At 39.7% G+C, this 25,659-nt stretch overlaps 1 protein-coding gene across 2 annotated transcripts in view; it reads left to right on the top strand.

The window, feature by feature from the left end:
- The first annotated feature begins 561 nt into the window (after positions 1-561).
- Positions 562-25,659, top strand: part of ATP8A2 (ATPase phospholipid transporting 8A2) — a 278,010-nt gene continuing 252,912 nt past the window's right edge. The window contains exons 1-8 of one of the 2 annotated variants that reach the window (XM_059465994.1): positions 562-701; positions 12,720-12,819; positions 13,434-13,532; positions 14,404-14,449; positions 18,632-18,672; positions 20,517-20,590; positions 23,683-23,752; positions 25,116-25,243. In XM_059465994.1, the coding sequence (XP_059321977.1) occupies positions 601-701; positions 12,720-12,819; positions 13,434-13,532; positions 14,404-14,449; positions 18,632-18,672; positions 20,517-20,590; positions 23,683-23,752; positions 25,116-25,243 (659 nt within the window). In that variant the 5' untranslated portion in view covers positions 562-600. Of the gene's footprint in view, positions 702-12,719; positions 12,820-13,433; positions 13,533-14,403; positions 14,450-18,631; positions 18,673-20,516; positions 20,591-23,682; positions 23,753-25,115; positions 25,244-25,659 lie in introns of those variants that run through there. The other variant, XM_059465993.1, reaches the window with a different exon arrangement.

Genomic DNA, 25,659 nt, shown 5'->3' with positions numbered 1-25,659 from the left:
ACTGCCCAGATGCTCGGCCGTAGCCTCGTTCGGTGCCCGGACCGGGGGAAGGCAGCTCGGTCCGCCCGTGCGGGTCTGTGAGGGCTCTGACGGGGCTGCTGCGCCGCTCCCTGAGCGCGGCTCGGGGCTCGGGACGCGCTGCGAGCGGGCGGGCAGCGCCGAAGGGCCGCGGAGCCCGCGGCGGTGCGCAGGATGCTGCCTGCCTGGCTGCCTGCCTCGCACGGAGCCGGGGAGGCTGGAGGCGGCGGACACGGGGCGCGGGGGGGCCGCCCGGCGGGAGCGGGGGCGGCGCTCCCGGGGCGGGGCTCGGCCCATCCCCATGGGCGGGGGGCGCGGGCCCCGCGCTGTCCCCGCCGCCAGCTGGCTGCGGCCGCCCCGCCGCCCCCTCCCCGGACCCGCATTATTTACAGCCGCCGCCGCGGTAAACAGCGGGCAGGGCGCGCTCACAGCCGCCGCCCACCGCGGCCCTTCCCCGCGGCGCGGCCCCGGAGCTGCCGGCCCGGCTCCGCTGGGCGCGGCCCCTCGCTGACCGCCTCCCGCCGCGCTCTCCTTGCAGGACCGGTCTGTTCCACCTCGGGCTACAAGAAGGCGGATGATGAGATGTCCGGAGCCACGTCCGCGGCGGATCTGGACGAGGCACCAGCCCGCACCATTTACTTGAACCAGCCCCAGCAGAGCAAGTTCCGCGACAACTGGGTCAGGTACGGAGCAGTCCCCGCTTCTCTCTTTGCAGGCGGCAGCCGCACACCCCGCACCCGTGGGCTGGGAGGGCTCGGGTCCCTCTCCCTTTTCCCTCGGCCTTGCCCACGCCAGGTTTCAACACAATAAAACGTGTGTCCGCCGGGGCGGCTGGTTTTGTTGTCTGTGCTGGGTACCAGGGTCTCGCCAGTGCACGGGCGAATCCAGCAGCAGCAAGTGATGAGCTGCTAGCCTCGGCAGTAGTGAGAGCAGGGAGCTGGTAGAGCTGCGTGGGCAAGATACATGAAAAGGTATTCACTTCAGTAGGTCGCCGAATTTTGGAATAACGGGACCTACTCGAGTATTTCTGGATGCAAGGGTTAACTCGTGAAAATTTAGTGGGAGTTTTGAGTAGAATTCAGTAAACTCCATGAAGTGTCCCCTTAAAAAGTAGCATTTGGTTGAAAGAGCAGCTAGGCTAAGTATATTAAAAATGTATAGAATAGGAAGGAAGGACAGAGAAAGTGCATCCTGCAGGACAAGAATGACTACAGAAACTACATCCTGGCATCCCTATGCATAAAAGGCTATGGTCCACTTGTGTATTTTAATTGAAGACCAGAGGTAATTTTTAAAACTGTTTTAAAGTAGGGATGTGTGTTAATACTTCTGGTGGTATGATTAATGCCACCAGTGTCATTGCAGTTTGGAAACACAAATAGCATGGACTGAAACATGGAGTACAAGGATGCATAACGTGAGCAAATTGTGGTGGTGCTTGCCTGGGGTTAGCTGGATGAACAGATGGCTCCTGTCATGACTAAGGAGGGGCATTGTTTAGCAGGCTTCTGTTTGTTAATGCAGATGTTTGGGTTATTGTTCAAAGAACAGTTTGAGTACCTTTATGAAAAGAGAGGAGTTTTCTATCCTGATGAAGTGATGATTTACATTTTCTGTTTTATTGTGTGTATTATCAAGGGCAGTTCTAAGAATATCTTCTGGAAGGGTGCTGATGTTCTGGGCACCGCAGCAACTTATTTATAGGTGGTTTTCTCCTCAACTTTAACTTGTTACATATTTGTCTAGGAAATGGTTTAGGAGCAGTTAAAATGACACATTTTCTTAGTATCTTCCTTATTCTATGTGGGTAGCAACAGTGAAGGTTTTCTTGCTTTATTTTTCCTTGACTAATTGAGGGATGAGTTTAACAGTTTCCTGGGCATAGACTATTTGTGCTTTCCATGCTTTAAGAGGGAAAAGCACGGAGTAGAGGGTTGGGAGAATCTGTAGTTTAGGTTTTCCAGGAGGGATTCTGTTCTGATCTGGCTAAATATTATAGAAAAGTAGTGTGTTGCTCTGCTACCTAGAACTTGTTCCTGATAGTGCTATTACTAAAGAGCAGCTGTGTCCAATTTGCTGTCTGGAAGCCATCCCCGTGTATATAGCTGTACAAGTTTCTCAATACCTTTTCACATCTTTGCCTTGTGACAGGTAAATTTTGAGTCATAAGAAATATTGGTATATGAGAGATTGGACAAAGTGCAGGTAGTGTAATAGCAAATTACAGTAGACATACTTTCATTACCTGATTAGGAACCTTAGCTCCTTAGTGTCACTTGGAAATTAAGTTGACTTTATAATGATTTACTGCTGCTTAGTAAGAAAGCTTTGATCTCTTGACTTTTAAAGGGTGATAGACATTGCCTGTACTCTTTCCATCCTCTGGATTAATTTTCTTCCCTCAGCGTGGTGGGACTGAAGGCAAAGGTGACCTGAGCTTGTAATGCCTGAGTAAGGAGGACTCAGTTACTTAAGTGTATTGGAGTTTCTCTTGAGGAACTGAAGTTCTCTGTTGCCTTTGGACTTTCTTACTTAACTGTATTCAGCTTCAGAAATTCATTCAGTACTGGATTTCTCTGTACTGATGGATTTGCAGATGTTTTGTCTCCTAGGAAGCATCAGTGTACCACAGAGCAAGGTACTGGGTAAGCATGTGAACACCTGCATGTAAGGGCTTGTGGAAAACTAACTGAAAATGATAAACCAGCTTGTTTTAATTTGTGTGAGTTCAGACTGTCATATTTTTGGTAGTCATTAAAGATTCTCTGAATAAAAGTGGGAATTTGTGAATGTTCATAGGAAGTTTTCTAAATTAAGGATAGTGTGGAAAGCTTGCTCAAAACTAAAATACAGCAAGATATGGAAGTGCAGAGCATGGAGGAGCGTAGGTTAGTGGTATGGATTTTTGTGTAAGATGTTCTAAACATCTTGAGCTGCTTGACTTTCTGTGGGTAGAGAAGCCCTGTTAAAAGTGAATTCCAATGTTTGTGGGAGCATAAAGACAGACTGATTTTGGATAAGTTAATAAAACTGGATAATTATCTTGATCCCACTTCTAAGTAGTATGTAGTGCTATTGCACAAGTTAAGTGGATGGCAAGATGGCACTAGCACTTCCAGAAGTCTTGGAGTGTGAGAATGTAGAAAGAAGAAACGTTTCTTCTTTCCCCAGGCTCTCTGGCATAATTCAGACTAGGAGAGGGTTTCTCTAATGGGCAACTTTTGTGTTCTTGTAACTTTGTAGCAAACTATTTCAAAACATAGTACTGTGTGTTACTGGCTAGATTTAGCTTGGCCCTTGACGTGTGCATAAATATGGCTGTCACTGTTGTTTATTATACTGTAGCAGCAATGATTCATCTGTAGAAACACTTCTTCTACCTGTCTTCATTGTTTGAAAAACTTTGTTTGTTTTACATTTTAGGCTTTTTTAATAAAAAGGTAAACTATGTTCCATTTTCAGCTGAAACATTTTAAAAGCTGAAGCATTTTAGAAGCTTTGAAAAAAATGTAAAAATGCTATTGCTTTGTCCAACACAGCTGTACTGCAGCATTAAATGTTTGTTTTTGTGAAAACCAACTAGTACCTGTTTTGACATATCCAGCATACAAAACTTAAACACTCATCTGTTTAACCAGAACATTTCTGTACTTTTAAGGCCAGTGAGAAACCAAACATGTATGTTGAGGAAATTTCCAGTCTCTCTACAGAGCTTTGTGCCACTTACTGTGACATTTGTGCTCTGGAGCAACATGCTGTGTACTGAAGCCCTACTTCTGGGAAGAGGCTGGACATGTCTGCCAGTGGGAAGTAGGGAGTAAATTTTTTGTTGTCCTTTGCTTCTCTATATGACCTTTGCTTTATTAAACTGCCTTTATCTTAACCCATGATTTTTTTCCATGGTATTTTCTGTCTCTTGCCCTGCTGAGAAGAGAAATGATAGAACAGATCAGGGAGTACGAAGTGTCCAGCCAAGGTCAGCCCACAACAAGATGGGGAATAAGGTTCCCTATTGCCTTGTAAGACCAAAGGAGTACAGGTGGAGTATGGTGCTAGGGGCTTGAATGCTGTGTTAATACTTCTGAGATGACCAAAATAATGGCATGAACAATTTTCCCAATGTATCCTCAGTGAAGACTGGATATTGTACTTGAAGTTAGAATGTTCTATACGTTTTGTTTTCTTGGAAATACAGTTCCTGGATGTCTCATAGTAATACAAGAATCTACTCTGATATCAGTGGCTTGTTCTGAATGTATAATAGTACTGTTATAGGATTTTTTTCTAGTACATTTAGTAAAAATCACCAGTAAAATTATTTGAGCCCCTCACTTGTTGCGTGTGTTAATGTTGATGCAAAAGAGTTGGACTTCTGGTTTATTAGTCCTGGAGGAACAAGTGTGCTGAGATAACTTCAAGGACATCAGAAATGGTCTCCAACTTTTTGCAGATGGTAGAGTTGCTTTGTAAATGTTGCTCTAGGTAATATTCTTCTATTCCAGGCGTGGTAGTGCATCCTGGTGCAAATCTGACTTGCATCTGAATTAGGACCCCAAGTGCAGTCTCAGTTTGTGGCTTGATTGGTAGGTTGGACAGTGCAGCAATCAGGAAGAACAAAATTCAACTCGTAGTTTTTAAAATGGATCTTGAATCCAGAAGTCGTCTTCAGTTTTCTTATCAAAGCAGACTTTGGTGGATTGATCTCTTAAAGAGGTCCCAAAAGCATTATAGTATCCAGAAAATAGTTCAGAGTATTTTCCATATTTTTCCATACAGGCAAAAATTAAGTTCTGATAGATAATGAACAAAAAGTCTTCAGTGTTTATTTTAAATTGTACAGGGTCTTAAAACTCAAGTAGGCAGGTAAGAATCAGTTTCTGCTCTCATAAGGCAGAAGCACTTTGCATGGGGAATTTAGCCCTGAAGACTGTAACACGGTCTCTAGTGGAATGATAGGTCCTGTATTAAACAGACTACTGTTTATCTGTGGTCCCAGACTGTCCTATCAGTGTTTGCATGATGCTTGCTGATGACAAAACTGTAAACACAATCTTTAATCTTCCTTTTAGTTTGTGTGTGTCGCATTAAATTAAGCCAAGTGCATTGCTTTATTGGCTTGTGTGTAGGTACTGTAGAAGTCAGTTGTGATTTAGAGGTGTTTGTGCTTTTTGAATGTGTGGGCAGGTTCTCACTGGTGAAACAAGAGTTGCTGGTATCACTAACCAATTAGTATTGACCCTTGAAACCTGAGTAGTGTTCTCTATGATCTGTGCAAAAGTGGATTGTAGTCTGCTGTGTGCAGGTGGATTTCTCTGCACTTAGTGGTATAGCTCAGCATTCATCTTGCACCAAAATGTTTTACCATGTTCTTAGGTAAAAATGCTTCATTTTCTGTTCAGTTTATTCTCAGTAGAGTTCAGGCACTGGCCATTTGTTTTATTGTGTTTGTGTTAGATTTGAAATACTCTTCTGTTGTCATGTGAACAGATTGCTTGCCTGACTGCAGAACAGCATTTCGAATTTCTTCAAAGAAGGGATATATTATTATAATCTGAATGGTACAAGTCTAATCATGTGTTAAACTAATCTTCTAACTCTTTTTAGTTTTAGGTAGATAGTGTTTTTAAGTGAAGCATACGTTTTTAAATAAACAAAAACTTGTTTCCTGTAGAGCAGCTGTTGATGATACTGCAATCTGCCACAATGAAAAAGGCTTGGGTACAGCTATAGAATTATTCTTTTAGCCATTAAAATTTACTAAAAGCACCTGTTATTGTATGCCTGGTGTCGTGTATAGAGATTATACCAGTGTATTTGAAGCTGCTGCATCTTTGGTCTTGGGCTATTCCCAGGGCAAGAACCCCTGGACAGTTAATTTTTTGAATTTTGCCCAGATGAAATGCCTGGATGAAAAAAAACACAGATGGGGAAGTTCTAGTGCCCTTTCACCTGCTGCATGCTGTGCTCTGGTATCCTGAAATTGTTGTGGTGGTTTGTGGCACAATGAATTTCATACATCAGCAGTAGCAACACAGCAGGTGAATTAAACTGGGTCCCGTTTTTCTCTTTTTAGATCACCTGACTGCTAGTGGTCTGTAGAAAAATGTAGAAGAGAATAAATTATCTTAAGTGGACCTAAGTAGAGTTTAAGATGTGTAATAACTGCATTCCACATAGTTTCTGTGGGTTGTGAAGATAATTATATTTTTCTCAAGACTAAATATTAATTTCTTCTGCCAGCCCCCTGTTTGTCACTAAAATAAACACTGATTTAGTTGTGGTGACATTTCGAGTCAAAAATTTGCTTTAAAACTGAAGCTAGCACAATGTCTTTTAGACAGCTAGCTACCTAATGTGACTTGTTTGATTTCCCCCCGCAGTCATCTTCATATCAGTGCTGTGCATTTAAGTGGAGGCTATTCTGTCTTTGCACAATAACTAAATGTGGTACTAAACTTATTTTATTAGACAGTAGAATTTTGAGGTTAACTGTGCTGGTCAGCTGTTTTTATTGAGTTGTACTTGCCAGCAGGGTTACTGCAAAGCAAGTATATATTACTGTAGTGATGTCCTCCACTCATGCTGAAACTACATCATCCCTTCAGAGCTAGTACTGTTTCTAAACAGTCTTTGTTTAAGGTATTTGTTACTGAAAAACAGCCAGGAATCTGTTCCCCTTTTTGTGGGGATTTAATGAGTAGAGAACTCATGGAAAGGCCTTTTCTGTTTGCATGCTTTAGGAAAAGCCTCCAGGGTACTGGATTTTGAAGCAGAAGTGCACTTCCTTCTATTAAATGTGACACGTGGTCCGGTTTTCAGGTTAAACTGAGTGTAAGCAGTTGTGGCAGTGCCTATTCTGTATTAAGACTGAGCTACTGTAGGAGGCTTTGCTAGTGGAAATAGTATTTGATTTGGTAATTAACACCAATTACATTAGTTGTTGCAGTCTTTTAGTATTTATGTATGACAGTAGGACTGCTGATAAGTGGGGCAGTTTGGAATAAGGTACTTTAGGTTAGAAGTTCTAAAAAAATCCTTACATGGTTAGGAGGGGATCCTAATGAAGTAGAAAGTAATGGGATTGTTGTGCTTCAGTGGACAGGAGTTGATAGTGCATTTTCATGTCCTTTGGTCTTAGCAGTGGTCTGCCTGTGTAAGGGTAGGAGCTGAATTGAAGCCCTTGAAGATGAGCTTGTTGCTGATGCAGCTTTGGAGGAAGTGCAGGTAGCTCACCCAGGCTGGGTTTGTCAGCCTGATCACCTTGCACACAAGGTAGATAACACTACTTGCCTGCTCAGGCACTGGTAACCACTGAGTATTGCACTTAGCCCCCTACCTTTTTATTAGGTGTTGATGTAGGATGCACCACTCAGGATGTGCATGACTAGACAGTAATGATGTAAGAATGATCTGAAATGTCTGTGCTAATTTAGATTTTTCCCTTGTGTAAAACACTTCTCAACGTGAGTGGCTGGTTGTCTTTTTTTTCTTTCCCTTACGAGACCTTTACTTTAACTTGAATGAACTGTTTTTTGGAGGAGTTTTGTTTTCTTATTGCAGCAGACCCAAATCATGGTGGCCCCCATAAAGCAAGTTCTAATGGTACTTGACCTGCAGGGAAGTTAGTGGGCTGTGTTTGTATGTCCTGTCTCTTTTAAACTTATATGAAACAATAATTTTCCTCTAAATCATATGATTTGAGGAAAGAGGGCTCAGGGATTCTGAGATGTGATCAGCTCCACCTGTAACAAACAAGGGGAGGTGGTGTTTTCCAAACAATGGTGCCTTTAGTTACTTCTGGTGGGAGCCCATACTATAAATAAAGAAATAAGGAATATGGGGAAGCGGTGAGGTGCTTGAGATGACTGCTATCCCACTGATAAGTTTTCTTCAGCTGGAAGCTGCTAGAATTGTTTTTAGTCAAAGTTGAAATTGATTAATACATTTGAATACTCTCAATCAATTTCATTGTCTGTGTGGATAATTTCAGAGAACAGATGCATCTTCTACACAGCTTCACTGTGGCTTTTTTGGGAAATCTTTCAGGGTTTGATGTTTCAGTGGCTAAGCACAAGAATGTACCTTACACCCATTTCCTCTTTTGGCAATAAATTAATTTGTATATATAAAATACCTTTGGTATTATGGAGGAACTGTAGCAGAGTGCAGGGAAAGATGGAAACAAAATAGGTACTTGGACTGTGGACAGTGGTTGTTCCAGAGCTGAGTGACAGATATAATGTGGTAATTCTTGACTTTTTTTTTTTTTTTTTGTCTTGGTCTGGCAAGCTTTAAGCAATAATGTCTTGCAATATTCAAGTTGTTGCACTTTTTGCTGTGTAAGAGCAAGTCCTACTTCTTTCATGCTCCTCTGTTATGCCCTGAGCTCAGGGACTGTATCAGGTATTTAAGCACCACATATGCTTTTTCTTGGCTGCTAGAAGTGTATAGCCATAAACAGAGCAGTGAAACCCTTTCTGGCTGGACCTTCCTCTGTAAGAACTGTAGTCTCAAGGATTCATCTGACAGGGCAAGGCCCTTCAATTGAATTGGGGCCTGCATTTGTTCAGGCTCTCTATTATTATAAAACCAGGGTATCTAGGACCTAATTTTCAGTCAACCAATAATAATTTCATAGGCATATGAGTAATTTCTTCTTATAAGCCCTCATGATATATTTTTTGGCAACTTGTAAACAGTTGATTTTTGTCTCTTTAGCAAGTTTGAGGAAAGTACACCATCTTCCCTATGTGCAAGGGAGGTAGATGACCTTTCACTGTCATATGCACACAACTGCTGAAAACCTTGTTTGTGACACTTGGGTTTAGAACAACCTCCTCAGTATTCTACATGGCAGCACCTTGTTGATGAGATGTACCTATAAATGTGCGTTCTCTGTACTCAGTGTAATAGCTGAATGTTGTTTGCTCTGTTAGTGTCTCTTGAAATATGTAGAGCTTGCTGCTGTGCCTCCTTCTGCAGTGGTGACTGCCTGGAGCTGGCTTGTCATGGTACCTCTGTACATGAGAGCTTTAGCAGAACCTGAGATGCTGATGTCAGTCTTGCTATTAAGTGTCGTGTGCCTGGCAGGACCTCAGCATGCAAACACCATCCCACTGTTTGAGCTCTTCAGTCAAGCACATCAGCTTGGGTTTTCTGGGGTTTTTCTTTTCCTTCTCTTTTACTGGGTGTCTGACCTTTTGTACGTGTTGATGGACACAAAGCCTGTTGGTGAGAGAAGGGTTCAAGTCTGTTCAGTTCACTTTAATTACCCAGCTCTTCTGCTGTGGTTCAGGTGTCTGTGCCTGGCTTTCTTAGTAATTGTTCCTGCAAATTGATGTGTGTTAAAAGCACTGACATCAAGTGATACTCATTCTTCAGCTCTTGGAGAGTATTTCAATATGTGAACTGTGGCATGAGTAGGTATGTCTGAATGCTTGTCTAGGAAAGGACAGTTTGTTGTACTTGTGACCCCTGGAAATGGGACCCCATGTATCTCAAGGAGGTCCTGTTTTCTTCATCCTGATTATCCTGAAGGGTAAGTTCATCTCAGAGCTGCCATTCTGAAGGAAGGGTGGAAGTGCTTTAGATGGCTGACTGAAACAGTGCAGACTGTGTTCAGCTGCATATTGCCAGCACACACGTTTCAAGAGAGTAACTGCTCTGCCTGTATTACTGACAGCCTTTGCCTCTTCAACATTAGTCAGTAAAGTAAAACCTGACTTTATGAAATGTTTTTGGGAAACAGGGGAAAAGGCAACAATGGGAGTGGTTGTGCAAAAGTTACCTATGAATAAATAGGGGAACTATACTGAACTGCTACTGAGTTTCTCAGTGCACCGTTTGCTACTTTTGAGTTGACTGTTATAGAAATTACTAGGTATCCCTTGGTACTTGAGTAATATGGTAATGAGTTAAAGTATGTGAATGACACTAATATTTTGCAAATTATACAGCAATTGCTTTCAAAAAAATCTCTGCACTGCCTTAGGAACAGTGGGGCCAGAGCCAGCTGTAGTCAGGTGTGTCCAAATTCAGTTGTCTAGCAGGGTTGGTTATTGTTCCTCCTGTCTTGCACGGTGGTGTAACTTGAAACATGACTTATGTGAATTAACTTGCAGGTGTGTAGGAGACATCTCTTCTAATGTTTGCACACCTGTTCAACATTTGAACTTGTGTAGTTAAGTGAGATTTGCATAGGTAACAGCTGTTGCTTTAGGAGAAACCAGTTTGTTGTTTGTTTTCCCCCTTGCGCTTCCTTCCTCTCCCTGCCTCATCCTGTTCTGTGAGCTGCAGGCTTTGTATTCTCTGAGTTAACATGGCTCTGACTGGGGCTGGTCAGAGAGCTAACCTGCCAGTTTTCTATTTTTAGTGACCAAAACTGTGCTATGAGTGAGATGACTGAAGTTTCTACCTGTTCATCTATAGATTTTAACTTTCCTGAGCTTTGGTTATCCTGAAGTTGTAACATATCTATATGTTGTGAAGGATCACAAGAGGTTTTTGTTACTTAAAAATAAGCATTGTATTTATCATTTAAAGAACTGCTCTTCAGAGCTAAGTCAGTTGCATGCTCCTGCCCAGCTTAGACTGCTAGTTGGGTTTCTGTAAGAAGTTTTCTTTTGGAATAATAACATGTATCTGCTCTTTATTCATACTAGTGGTTGCTGTTCTGACCTGTATGGTAACAGCTGACTGTGCCTGCTTCTAATTAGAGCTGTACCCATTTTCTGTGGGCATCTGTCAAGTTACTTAAGCAACAGAATACATGGAGTGACTTACTATGTACAAACCTCTTTCAAAAGAGCCTTATTGTGTTGGCATTAACATAATTGTTAGAGTAAGAATCATGTTTGAGCCAGCTAGCTGTGAAGTTGGTAGGTGGTAGAATGGTGTTAATAAATGTTTCAGCTTGGTTGCAGTCAAATTCTTGTGTTCTTATAATCATAACAATGTGATACCTAGAGGAATACTATTCTCATATAAAATCTGCTGTTGCTTGAGGTCTAATTAGTGCTGCTTGGAGATATTGCTTCTGGGTCTGAACTGTGAACTTGATTAACCCATCTTTTAAAGTCACAGCATAATTCTGAGATGTGTGTTTAATTATGTTCTGTATTAAAGGAAGGTTATTACACATGAGACCAAGCAAATGTGGCTTAAAACAAAAGAAATACTTAGAGCTGGAAGGATTTAACAGCATTTGAAGGAAGTAACTTTATTTATATAAAGACTAGACTTGCTTTAAACCTGGATATATGATTTCACTCATTTGGCTTGGTAGATATGAGCCATGATTACATACAACCATTTGAAATTTCTGTAAAATATTATGTTGAGTATTTAAATACTTAAGTCTGGTGAGCAGTAGGAGCAATAGAAATGGATTTTGTAGTTTCTTGAAGAGGAAACAAGGCAAGTTCCTAAGACAAGATTCATCTTAATTTTTTTAATTGTTTTCTTTTTTTTTTTTTATTGTCCCACTAATTTTCCTTTAGTGTTCAAAATAGAGCCTTTTAAAACAGGATGTGCCTTGTTATTTCCAGTTACTGTTTGATTTTGAAAGATGCAGCAGTGTCTGGTTAGATGGCTTGGAGTTTCGGACTGGGCAGATAAGAAGGAAACGAAGGTGGTTAAAGGAATAAGCTGGAAAATAGACTTAATGGAGAGATGGTCTTGGCACTGCTAGGAAACATCAGTAAAACAGGAGTTGGGAAACAATTTTTCTTTTTTCTTGAGAGCCAAGTATCTTAAGTGTTCTCAGTTCCTTGGAAATACAAGACTTATTAAAAAAACAAAGCAAAACAACCCGAACTGGAACAAAGCACAAACAAAAAAACTGCTCAAAATGAAACCAAAACCACAGCACCCAAACAAAATGATGTCTCAAAATGTCTGGTTTTGCTTGTTGTGCCTTTGCAAGGCATACTGAGCTGCAGGTGCTCAATTGTCAAAACTCCAACTCATGCTGATGGCCAGTAGTTCAGAAGGTGAAGGTTCTAATGGTTAAATTATTGTGTCAACTTTGACACTTTTCCTGCAGTTGTACTCATGCCCATTATGGATTTGATGTGAAGATGACAAGAAATTACATAGGTGATTAAGGCTTGCTAGTCCAGTATGTTTTTGTTTTAAGGAGGAAGAAAAGTAGTTATAATTCAGTTACATATATATGTTAGTTACAGTATTTACATGTATATATATAATAGGAAAAATGCTAAGAGCCCTTAATCTGAAAAAGTGTATATTGTTCTGGAGTATTATTCATAGCTGAGTGTAAGTTATTCTGAGGTAGGAAATGAGATATTTTAAAAATGCCTTGCAAAATTTCTAATTTCTCTCATTCATCTCTGCCTCCCCCAACATTTAAATTGAGAGGTAAGCGCTTGGAACTGAAATGAAAGCTTGTCTGTTCACAGTGATGAAGTTTGGATGGTGTTAAATTGTCTGATAGTTCATCCAATAACAAAGGTACCAGTGATAGAAGTGGGCCTGACAAGCCTTCTGGGTCTGTGTGATACCTTTTTTGTTTGGTACAGCTCCTTATCATAACCAAAGCAACTACTTCCTCCATATTCTAAATATGTCTTTACTTTGTTATCTTTGAACTGCTTTCTAGCACTGGCTTTTGGGCTTTTTTGGTCATGATCCCCACCTGATATTCTGATGAAGTACTAAGATGAAAATCTTCTACCCTGCAGCACAGCCAAGTACAGCGTGGTGACATTTCTACCTCGATTCCTGTATGAGCAGATAAGAAAAGCTGCAAATGCATTTTTCCTCTTCATTGCCTTACTGCAGGTATTGTTTTATTACTTCCCCTTGTTTATAAAATGAAATGGTAATGTAGTAAAAGTTATTTCTGTTGTTATGCTTAACTGCAAAGCAATTCTTAAATTTACTTTAATAGTAATATTTATGGGATATGTAGTTGCTAATTGAAATTGGAAGACAGCTTGGAGACTTCTTTCCATGTATGTAGCTTGTAAAGTCGAACCTTTTATTCTTAGTAAGTAAAAATAAATGGTGTCATAAAACATGGAGCTATTCACCATTGTGAGAAAAGAACGTATGACTTTTTTGTGGAACTTCTGCTGCTTAGTTAGTTCAGATTATCACTGCTTCCATGTGAAACAGTATAATTTTCTTGTAATGAGAAGAGAAATACAATGAAAGGCATGTACCAAACCAGTATCTTCCAACTCTGTTACTGTTTCTTCAGACCTACTTGACTGTAGGCTAGTTTGCCCACTGAATGGGATATCTGTGAGGCACAGATCACACAGTAAATCAGAGAGCTTTGTGTTCTGTCTTCTGAGAGCTTTGCATAAAATTCTAAATGTATCAGAAATTAATTTTAAGTACAAATACAAAAGGGGTCTCTTATATAGGGTGTCTTTTCCCTCTCTTCACAGCAAATTCCAGATGTCTCTCCAACAGGAAGATATACCACCTTGGTGCCATTGCTATTTATTTTAACAGTTGCTGGCATCAAAGAAATCATAGAAGACTATGTGAGTATGATTGATGAGTATGGGGATGAGTATGATGGGGAAGGCTGTGCTAAAAACCAAATGTCTCAAAAGCTATAAAATGCCACAAAGCCATGCATCTCTGAAGTCTCTTGAGTCATTGCTCAACAGCAGCAAAATATTGTTTTGACTTTCAAAGTGCTTGACTTGAATTTTTTTAATAAATACTGAAAATACACTGAAATCAATAAGTATTTTCATTATAGTTGGTGAACAAGAAAACAGAAATTAGGACATTTGTTTCTCCCTCTTCAAGCTAGCTTATTAATGCTTTTATTAGAAAGACAGTGTAGAATCCTGACAAATATGTGACCTTTTCAGATGGTCTTGAAAATGGGAGTTGGGGGGAGGCAAGCAGCTTAAGAACAGAGAAGACTGTTTTGGGGAAAATCTGCTCTAACTTGCTTGTATACTTTACATCAGAACAAGATCTTTCTGCTTTGCAAAGTACTGATGAGTACTTGACTGATTTGGATATCAGTCTAAACAACAGCATGTGGAATTTATGCAGGTGGATATTTATCTAAATATCGTGGTCCTTATTGTTCCTTTTGTTCTTCTTCAAAAAAACCCACCTTTGGAGACTTGTTTTTTACCACTGATAAAGGTTTCAGCCTGACTTCCAACACGGTGACTTTCACTTTGAAGTTTATAATTATACTCTTTACACTTTTTTACAAACCATTTGAATTTAGATGATCTGTGACTTTTTAAAAAAACAGAAAAAAAACCCTGTAAAGGCAAAAAGAACCCAATGTATCATCTTGCAGTTTGTTGTATTTTTAGCTCTAATCGTTCTCAAATTTGTGATGAAGTGTAATGAGGTGTAATGAAATGTGTTGTTTCCTTACAGAAAAGGCATAAGGCAGACAGTGCAGTGAATAAAAAGAAAACAGTAGGTAAGACTAAACAATCTTGAAGCATTTAAAATGCAAATAGTGAATGCTTACTTTTGAGCAATTCTGTTGCTTTAATGGTCATCGTGGTGAGGAATGCATATCTTGTGCACTAGGTACTTACCACTAATTTAGGATTTTACTTGGCTAAAGGTTTCAGACTGATGGTTGATGGCCTGACACTTAAGGGTGAGGCATTGGGAGGATTACTGGAATTTATAAGTTCATGTAATTTCAAGGTTGTCCAAAGTTACATAGTTCTCAGCTCCTCCAAGAAAACCAAGCAATTTTTTTCCTTACCAAACTCCATCCTGATTATTTTGACACCAAAACATCCCGAACTAAAAAAGCCAACAACCCCCTGAAATGTTAAAAGCTGCTGTCAGAAGAATTTAAAGTCATTTTTGGAAATGCTGCTGCCCTTTAAACATAGTAAGTCTGGGGATTTTTTAGTTTTGCTTTCCTGAAGTGTCACCAAAAGAGAATTTAACACTGATATCCACTGAATGCCTACATGTATCCCTGAGGTATGGACAGTACTTGTCATGTATGCCTGAAGACATCACTGTCATTTTCTTCCTCTCCCTTAACTGAAAACCTGTGCAGAAAATAGGAAGAACTTGTCAATGGCCACCCTGTGATTGTCCTGTGCTGTAGTCAAGGCAACTCCATGTTCCCATGTTGGACAGCTCCACTTCTCCTTCTCTGTGCAAATGTGCAGGTGAAATGGGAACACAGGGACTTGAGCTCTAAGAAGAGCCCCTTCCTCCCAAGCACAAGTACCTGAAGTGTCAAAAAGCTAGAGGAGCACTTAAAGGAGCATGGGGAAGTGAGCAACCTGCTAGCTCCATGCTTCAGATAGTCCTGCAAACATTATGCCTGTTTTTTTCACTGTTTGGTGCTTGAAAATTTGGGTTGATCATTAAGATTGTTTATTAATACACATCAAAAGAAATTGCTTTATCAGTTCTCCTAGGTAATGTTTTTACAAGATCTGAGAAGATATTTTGAGTGCAAGAATACTGTATTAGTCATAAGCAATTGGCAATTAAGTGGCTGTAGCACAACAGGCCTTGTTATGGGTAATATGAAACATGGTCCTTTCAGAGGTCGTAGAGGCAGTTAGAATTCATTTGTAGGTAGAGAATGTGTGCCAACAAACACTTCAAGGGACATTTGTCACAGTAATTGTGGAGAGACATCCTTAACGCAAGGTGTTCTAATGGAGCTAAGTGGAACTTAGCACTTCAAAAATTATTTGAGTTCAGATTTTATTTTTTACCTTTGAATACTCTAAATAAATTTTCAGTCTGATACTTAAAACTGTATCCTCCTACTTCTTAAGAGGAAGGCTAAAGAGGCTTATTCTTGAGACACGTATTACCAGAGTGAAAAGATAACTTGGGTTCAGAGTGGGATTAAGATGAAATAAATTTAGGTTCTCTGTGTGGCTTTAGGTTACTCTTATAGCTGGGTGATGTCTAATCAATGCATTCAGTGTGGAGAGTATTTGAGCTCACTGAGAAGCAGATGCTTGCTGTCTGCTTGGCTGTGTCCTGAACTCTACTGCCTGCAATGGCTGGTTGCTTACTGCAGCAGCAGTCATGTAGGCTTTGCATTTATCTTGTTTAGGTTTTTAGAGCAGTTGTGTATCTTCAAAGTGCTTTTCCTGTTTTAAATTTACCATAGAAAACATCAGTTTGCTTTGCAGAGTGGCTTTGGGATGTAGGAATTAAATTCCCTTTGGAACAAACTAAAATTGAAGTTGTGCCCCAGGTGAGCACTGAACATTTGCATTAGGAGGTGAAGTGTGTTTAGGCTCTGAGCCAGTGTTTTTTGTCTTGGATGGCTTCACATGATGTCTGTGGTGATGACATTAAATCTAGAGACCAGACTCCATATAATTCCAAGTGAAGCCCCTTAGCAGTGTATTGCATAGATACAGAGAGCTCAGTAATAATTTTTCTGATGTATTGATCCTCCCATTTTCAAATAATAGAATAAGTAATGAGCATTTAATATTGCATGGGATGAACTCAAATATTAGACAAGCACAGGGCTAGCAAACTCTGGAACAAGACTGCTGGGAGATGCTTCCCCTTCAGGAGCCTCACTTCAAATGGTCCTGCATGGCTGGATGTGAGTGTCAGCATTAAGTCCTAGATCTAGAACTGGGTTTTGGTCTTGGAAAGCCCTAGATAGAAGGTTTATATTGAAACTCTTTTTAAGTTGAAACAGTCTTTTTAGGTACTTGTCCTTTGTTGCTTTAACCAAGTACCTTTTGACAACGAATAATTCATCAATTTTATCCTACTATAAATATTCTAGAGAAGACGTGTCCTTTTCTGTCCTTTGGAGTACTCCTATAAAACTGGGTTGAGCAGAGTAGGAATTGCAACCCCAGAATTTCTGAACTGTTTTATGCCTAATGGCAGCTTTCTCTTTAGACTGTGGGATTAGGAGTTTCAAAGGAAATAGTTCAGTAATAGAAAATAGCTTCAGTAATTTGCTTGGGTATTTAATTTTAATCACTAAATTGATTTCAGTAAGCATTGCAAGTGAAATTGTTCTCTGAAGTAAATTGCCTTCCAGATCAGGTCTGTAGCACTTGATGCTGCAAAATACCTTTGTGTGTGAGCATACAACAATGTCAACAAAATGTTTACTGAAATGTCTCCAAAACTTTCTGGTGGAGTAGGGAGCTGTCTGAACTATGGCACAGGAGATGCTGAGTGTTGCAACTCCTCTCTGAAGGTTTGAGTTTTGAGTCAAGGTTGCAAGTATTTGACTTTCCCCTTTAGATTCTGCGTTCAAGCTTCTGAGTTCTGAACTAAGCAGAGCTCAGTTCAACAGCAGTGTATGTGAGGGATGGAAGGGGTGCACCAAAACTGTTATTCCCCTAAATTGCTGTTATTCAACCAAACTGTACTTGTTTGGTTGAAAGCTCAGCTTTTTTTGACGCATCACTGGCACTACTTCTGTTGCTGCCCACCCATTTTTTTTGTTAAATAGTTTAGTTCATTGCAGTCCATTCACTGCAGTAGTAAATATCAGGGTTCAGTGCTTCAGTGTGTGTGGCCTGAGAACAGGAGTCAAGAGACTTCTTCTGCTTCATCTATTCTGACAAGTCTTGCATTCCTGTTTGTGGAGAGGTATATCCTCAGTAGGATGGTCAAAGCTGTACTCAGCAGAATTTTTTTCTGAGAGTGTGGTATTATTTTCAAATGAGCCACATGTATGAAATGCATAGAGCTGAGAAGATTGTTCATATTCAAAAGTAGGGGACTAACCTCTTTAACTCTGATATGTTGCACAGTGCACTTTTTAAACACCTTTGAAAGCTGGCTACAGCTGCTTTCAGTGAAGGTGAACTTGCTGTGCTTGGACCTGGACTGGACTGGGTTATTCAGCGGTAATTGGGTATATTTGACCTTACTGTTTTGGCTGGAGTAGTCATAGGTATGTGTAGAATCACCTAGAGGAGGTGCTTAGATGAAAAGGCATGCTGCAGGGTAAATGACTAGTGAGTGTGTTAAGATGGCAGTGTAGAATTGGAGCCAGAAACTGAGGTCTCTTTTAGTACCTTGCTTTCTTTATCTTGTTTCAATGTGAACTTCGAAAGTAAGGATTCCCTGTCTGCCAAAGCCGATTGTTGCTTTTCAGTAGGGCTTGGAGCCTGCTTGGCAGTTAAGACTCAGATTTATATGGGCCATGGGTAATGGTAGTGAAGTTGGATGTGCCAGAGTCAAAACATTATTAATAAAATGCAAGGAAAAAGATGAGAAGTGAAAATTCTGTGGTAAATCATACAGAGAGTAAAGGCCCTTCTTAATACTGATTGACAGTGGGCAGTGATGTCTTTTGTTTTAAGGAAGGTAATTTCCCAAACAAGAAACAATGCTGCCCATCTGCATGTTAGTATGAAGTGATGCCATGAAGAAATCAGGCCACCAGCTGTTGTCTGGCAGGAGATAAAAATTACAAAAATATGAAGGGCAGATTCTTCCTCTTTCTTGGATTCACATGCCCACAGCTGTGCACAAAAGAAGGTCCAGCTTCTGAAAAATACATTTCTGATTTTTGTGTTGGTTCCTATTGTGTTTGCTCCTGCTGATTCAGTTGTTTTGAAATTTGTCTGAATTATGGCTATTTTTTCTGTAATCTAACTTTAAGCTTTCTTTCCAGTTCTAAGAAATGGGATGTGGCAGAACATTATGTGGAAAGAGGTAAATAAAACCTGAGGATGGGAGGGAGGGAAAACAAGTGTTCAAGAATTACTCTTGCCAGAATTAATTAGGAGGCTTAGAATTAATGTATACTATATGAGAATTCTCTGTCACTTGGGGTGGGAGGGGTGGGAGGGATCCTTTTTGTTCCAGTAGTCAAAATTGCCCTGAGCAAGGTGCCTGACTACCCATTTTTAAGTCCTGGTACTGTGTTACAGTCAAATGCTAATGGACTGTTGTGTTTTTCCTTGTGCAGTTAATAGGTAAACTGTAAACAGTATTTTGGTTTTAGTCTGCCTAGAAGAGTAATTTTCACTGCAATGCTGTACCTCCCCTGCAAGTCTAACAGAGACTTACTCTGCTGCCTGTGGTAAAAAGTCCCTGGGCTTTGAGACTAATTAGTAAGCTGCTTGCTCAAGTAAGAAACACAAGCCCTGCTGCTACCTGAGGCACTTGGGACCCATGTTCTATGAGGCCCTTGGCCAGGGTCTGGTGAGCTTTATTTCTGAGACCTGGAAGTTGCTGAAATGCCTTAGGATGTATTGATCTAGTTGTGGCTCTTACTGCCTTTTAAAGGATAAAATTAGCCCTCTTAGCTAGTAATTGAGGAAAAAGTACACCCTTTTAAAACCTCTGAGGAATGAGATCAGTCTCAAGACACCTAAAAGCTATCCTGCTGAAGTGTTAGGCTACAGTAGAAGCTCAAGATTGCCAGGGATTCAGATGGCTAATGTGGTTCCTGTTTATGCTGTTCCAAGTCCTATTTTTGTAGAAAGGACAGTGAATTCAAAGTTTAAGGTCAAGCCTGGAATCTGGGTTTTTTATACCCTTAGGCATTTCTTGAGTTGACTTGTGTCTGTAGCTGCATGTTGTCCAGGTTTGCATAACAGTTCTGTATTATCCTCCTTGATCACTTTAAGGCAGACTTCTGACTTTTTCCTTTTTTTTTTTTTTTTTTTTTTGTGCTGAAAGTGGTAGGGAAATTATTTTTAGTGGTATCTGAGAAAACTAATGAATCTGCTTGTTCAAACATACCATCTGTTTCCATTTTTATAAATTAATATCTTGAAAGTATTTTAAGCCCATTTCAGACTCTCAGTGCTGCATTGGCATTAAGCAACTTCATCTTTATTGGGCAAACCTGGTTTACTGTTTTGAGAGTGCTACTTGACTCTTTTGAGAATGAAAGTCCCATGCATATCTGACTAACTCAAGGTGCTGGAAAGTCTTAGGCCTGTGTAGGAGGAGACACAGTATTCCAGAATTCAGAACTCTGCATATCTCAGTCAAGGAAGGACAAGATTCATAGAGATGATACTATTTGCTAGTGATTAGTACAAGCAGTGCATCTAAGGAGAATTGAGGGAAAATTATAGTGATGATTGGGTAGGTAAGTAATACAGGTAAGGAATAGAAGAAAACTCTTGATACTTAATGAAGGGGAAGTTTAAAGATGAAGGTAAAGTTTAAATATTCTTACTAGGGGGAAAAAATATGACTAAAGAAAGCCCCTGAATTTGGATAATGGCAGAATTATAGAAAAAAAGTAATTTTTATTAAATATAAGCCATAGTAGTTCACAATTTCTAATTGAGTGTATCTAATCTATCTGAGTGTACCTTTTTTCTCTATATAATTTTATACTTTGCATTCAGAAAAGGGAAGGCTTTGATATTTCCAAACTTGCAGTGAAAAGTACTCTGACTTTCAGAGAAACTATCTCTAGCTGTTCTGTGCATGATGCTGCTTTTCTGACTGTGTGAAAGAAAATAACAAACTAACATTCCAGACAAGCGAACTGTTTGTTTTTCTCTTCCATGCTACTGTACTCCTGGCCACCACAGGTAGCAGTAGGCGATATTGTGAAGGTCACCAATGGGCAGCATCTTCCAGCAGACATGATCATAATATCTACCAGGTATCCTGAATGGGTGTGGAAGTGATGTGTCTGATGAACTGAGGTGCAGAGGACTTGAATCTCTGTATTTGCTATTAATAAAACCAGACATCAGATAGCATTAATTCTATTCCACATCTAAAATCAAATTTCAACAAAATTCAATGACAAAATATGGCTTTACTAGGGTTTGATTCATGTATCATTGTAGATAGGCTCTTCTAAAACAAGGTGCTTCAAGGCTTCACTTTATGAATTGCAGGTACATAATACTCTGTATTGATGAGTTTGTTGGAAGACTGAAGGTCCTTAACATGAGCTTTGTGCATTCACTGGTTCTATGGCCTTCTGAGAATCCCTCCACTTAAATAAGGAAGCTTAAGTTTTCTTCCAGTTAATTCCCCTGAGTATTCAGCATATTTTCCTGTGCTCCCCCAGGAAGATTTCTCTTTCAAATAGTTAATCCTAAAGGCGAGCTCTGTTGGCATTACACAACAAAATAGCTTTTGAACTTAATTTGTTCACTACTTCTCTTGGATACAGCACTTGTATGGCCCATTTCTAGCTTGGGAGGGACAGTAACCTGTTGAGTCCTTCTTGGTTTAGTTTCAAGTATGGGACAAATTCCTGATGCCCCCCAAGACACATTTTGCCCTCTTGGCTGCCAGGGCACTGTGGACTCATGTTGAACTTGCCATTTACCAGGACCCTCAGGTTCCTTTCCATGGAACTACTCTCCCTCATCCCATTCTCCAGTCTGTACACACATCCAGGGTTGTCCTATTCCCAGGCAGAGAATCCAGCACTTGCCTTTGTTAAAGTTCATATGGTTGGTAGTTGCCCAGCCCTCTCGTTTATTGAGGTCTCATAGTTCCTAAAAGCATTTGAGTGGTACTTGACTGCTAGTCTAGGTTCTGGATCTGTAGAGCAACTTGAGGCTGAATCAAAACCACAGTTTGCTTAGACAGATGAGGTGTTAACAAGAGACAACAGCACAACTCCTGTTCATAAATATGCTTCTAATAGCCAGACCTCACAACACCTCCATAATTCCCTCCTGTGTGTGTGCTTTTCAATGGTAACTGCAGATTCCTCTGGTCTCAGGGATTCAGTTCTCTTACATGATCCAGCTTTTAAGGGAATTTGGTTTTTTCAAGCTCCTGTATTTTCTGCTCCATCCTTCTTGTCTGTACTGTTTCTGAAAGGTTTCAGTTTTTTCTAAGCTATATGCTGAAGCTCAGTCTTTTTGAATTACTGCATGATGAAGGATAGAGGTACCTCCATTCCATGGTATACAATATTGTATTTTTCAAAACAAGCCTCAAACCTTAAATAAGTAGTTGTCAACTTAATATGCAGTTAGGCTGAATTTGGACATCAATAATTTTGTTTCAGCATTGAAGAATTTTTTACTTAAGAACTTCTCTAATGTATTATACTAAAAACCCCTTCTGACTTATTTCTTAACTGTGTGAGCCAGCTTTTTGTTCTATATTATTCTACTAACCTGCTGTCTTTGATAACCACATAATAAATAGAAAATTTAACCCAAAGCATGTTGATTTGGGAGAAACTTTGCTTGAAATAAATAGCAATTTCTATGGCAGTTCTGCTTTATAATTGGTATTATTCCCATGATTCCTTTAAATGCCAATACTAAGTGTCCTCAGTTCACCAGAAAGCTCTGCATGTTCTGAAGGGGGTGGATTCTTTTGCTTGTATATGTTGATTTTTCTGTGTCTGAGGTGATTGTCAGAGGTAAATTGACAGTTGTTTTTATCTTGGCTCTCTTTCCCTGTTCAGCAAAAAGGTGACATCAAATTTTACATAAAAAATGAATTAACATGAAGGAAAAATATTTTAATTCAAACACAACTTTGCATGGAAACACGTCCACATTTCTCATTTCCACAGTTCATGCTATTTCTGTGGAAATTAGAGGAATTGTATTGCAAAAGGTCTCCTTCCTGAGCTAACCACTTCAGTTATAGTAGGTAAGGTGTATGACAGAGGTAAAATTGCAATCAATCTGGACTCTCATCAGTGTCTTTCTTGAGTTCATATTCAAATTTACTGTGTAGGAGGGGACAAAGAATAGACTCAACCGTTTTTTCTTTTCAAAGCAAAATTATTGGAGAGAATAATCTGGCTTCTTACTGTGTTATAAATGTACCTGTCCATTTCTTAATTATTGTTTTCCTAAGGAGCCCTTGTTCCTGACTGTTCTGTTGATTGAGTACATTTGCTGTTAGAACAGTTTGTTACTTTGGAAAAAAAATAGTCATTTATCAAGAGTATGAGAAGTGATATGCTGAAGAAGCGCTTGCTTGAGTCCAGGTGGGAAACTGATATTCCTTAGCAGCCTGAGAAGACAGTGGGCAGAAAAATCGTTTTGGTGATGCTATACAGAGGTTTTGAATCTTGAGTGGCCTGTCAGGAAAAGATCTAGTAAAAGTACTTTTCCTTGTCACACCTATGCTGAGCTCCTCTGTTACATACAGGTGAGAGCTTGACTAATAAGAAGTTCAGTTCTAGGAGGAAGATTTTTGTCCCTATTGGTAAGGGCAGAAACACATCTGGAAGATGCAGGTTACAGCCTTCAATCCTGACAAACCTTTTTCTCATGCTTGAAAAAGGTGTTTAGCAGTGACTTTGGGTGTACTTCCCTTATTAAGGCGACCTTGCAAAAGTGATTTTGTGTGTTCAGTTCACAGACAGAATTCAATAGCAGAGAGCATTGCTGTCTTCATCCAAACATATCCCCTTTTTATACTGTTCAATACTTGCTCTTTCATCTGTAGCTCTTAAAATTGGAAGCAATTTAATGGATTGCAATTCAGAGTAATCCACTTTAAGCATCTAAGTTTATAATGACTTGTTCAATTCTTACTGATTTTTGATTTAGACTTGTCTTTCTCTGTAGTTTGTTGTATGACCATATCCAAAGACATGTCTGTTAAATATGTACCTTCAACTTTCATGGTGTACACGGCCAGTATAGTTTTCTGTCTTCTGCAGTGCATTGAAGAAGTCTATGGTGGACTGCATTAGTGCAAAAGTGGTGTACAAAAAAGTACTGAGTTTTAATATTGAAAATCTTACACTCCTTACAGTGAACCACAAGCCATGTGCTATATTGAAACAGCTAATCTCGATGGGGAGACGAATCTTAAAATACGACAGGTAAAACAAACCAAATTTTTATTTTTTCTTTGAGCTATTTAATATTAGTTATGAACCAGCGTCTAGCTTACATGACAACAATACAAGTGCTTTTTTGTTGTTTTTTTTTAAAAAGCATGTTCCTTCAAGTGGCTGTAATTTGCCTTTTCAACAGATACAAACCCAAGCAGTAATGCATCATGTGGAAGTGTAAGGAACTAACCTGGAGCAAGTATTTTAAGCCCAGAGAGACAAATCAAACAGACCTTGGATGTGTTTTGCTGAAGGTCTAGTTGGTGGAATTTAAGTGCTGTACATAAAAAAATCAGCTATGCTTGTGATGAGAGTTGCAGTGTCTCGTCACAAATACTATTTTATGAGCATTATGCAGAGGCAGAAGCTGAAAAGGATCTTTATAAATTGATATCTTTGTGATAAGCAGAAGAATTTATTTGGATCTTTCTAGTTTTGTTACAGAAGTAGTGTTGCTTATAGTGTTTAGAAATAGTTAAGAATCTTTGGCTTCTTTGATTAAAAAAAGTACTTAGATTAGGATTTTGAAACACAGATAATTTGTTTTTAAAAACTACACTTGCTGCTTCTTTGCTACATTTGTAGAAATGTGACTTAATGTTCCAGATCAGGCTACTAAGTCTGGTCTTGAGCTCTGGTAGGATTTTATTTGCTTCAGGACATGCTTCAAATACAAAAATATGGCCTTGCTCCATCTTGCAGTGCTGCAGTCAAATTCTGCCAAAAGAAACACGACATGGATTCCTCTTTTAATAGAAAGGCAGTGGGATTCTGTGCATGTGCTCAGATGTAGAGTACCAATATTTTTTGCAGTTGTGTGACGGGCTGATCATTGACCTTGAGGAGGATCAGAGCATATTGGCTGCAGTAGCCCAAGAGAGACTACACTTAAGAACAACCATATTTAGCAGCCATAACACATCAGGGCAGCTATACTTTGAGCAAAAAGCCAAGTCTACTTATGCTGCTTTTCTCCTACTTCCTCCTGCACGTATCAAACTTTGTGTTTTGTGGATATTACTTTCCTCTTGGTTAAAGAGGAGCCATGTAGGTAATGTGAAGATGTGTGTAGAGAGTTTCAGTCTTGGTAGTAGTTTTCTGTGTGTCCATAATGAGTTTTCCTTGCAGGAAATAGGTATTGAATATCAAACAAAAAAATAAAACCCCAAAACATAATGAAAACCAGCCTTCAAAAAAAAACCCCACCAAAGCAAAACAGGATCCTGAGTAACAAACCTCCACAGATTTAATTGTATTTTGGTTCATAGATGTTAAAAGGAAGCACCATTTCCGTAGATTGCCTTCTAATAGCAGTTTTTGTCAAAAATCTCCTTTAAATTGTTCTGTGCAGGGTTTGTCTCAAACTGCTAGTCTCCAGTCCAGGGAAGAATTGATGAAAGTGTCTGGGAGGATAGAATGTGAAGGACCCAACCGCCATCTCTATGACTTCACTGGAAACTTGCGCTTAGATGGTCAAAGGTATTGACAACAAAGCCATGAATTCATTTGGTTAGGAAAAATGTTTCCTCTGTTCTTTTAGTCTGGCACTCTGAGCACATGCATGTTTTTGCTGGAGAAGAGGAGGGTAATAATTAATATTTATTAATCAGAGCATCTGTCAGTATAAGATAACACAGTTCTGTCTTTGCATAGGTACTTCTGCTCGTTATGGGAGTATTGATTTCTTTGTAATTAATGGTGATATTTTATTAAGAGGTACATCTAAAGAGAAGGATTCAAGGAGATGGTTGGGGTTTTTAGGGCCTTCTTATTACACAAGATACACAGAAGAAATAGAGACCTTTCCCTTTCAACAGGAGCCAAAGGCTGCACCAAGGTCAAGTTTGTAGAGAAAAGTGATCCCAGAACCTGGAGGCTTTGGCAGTGTGACTTTG

This window comes from Ammospiza nelsoni, chromosome 2 (genome assembly GCF_027579445.1).
Source record: "Ammospiza nelsoni isolate bAmmNel1 chromosome 2, bAmmNel1.pri, whole genome shotgun sequence".
In the NCBI taxonomy this organism is placed as follows: domain Eukaryota; kingdom Metazoa; phylum Chordata; class Aves; order Passeriformes; family Passerellidae; genus Ammospiza; species Ammospiza nelsoni.
This window is presented reverse-complemented; position numbering and strand designations above follow the sequence as displayed.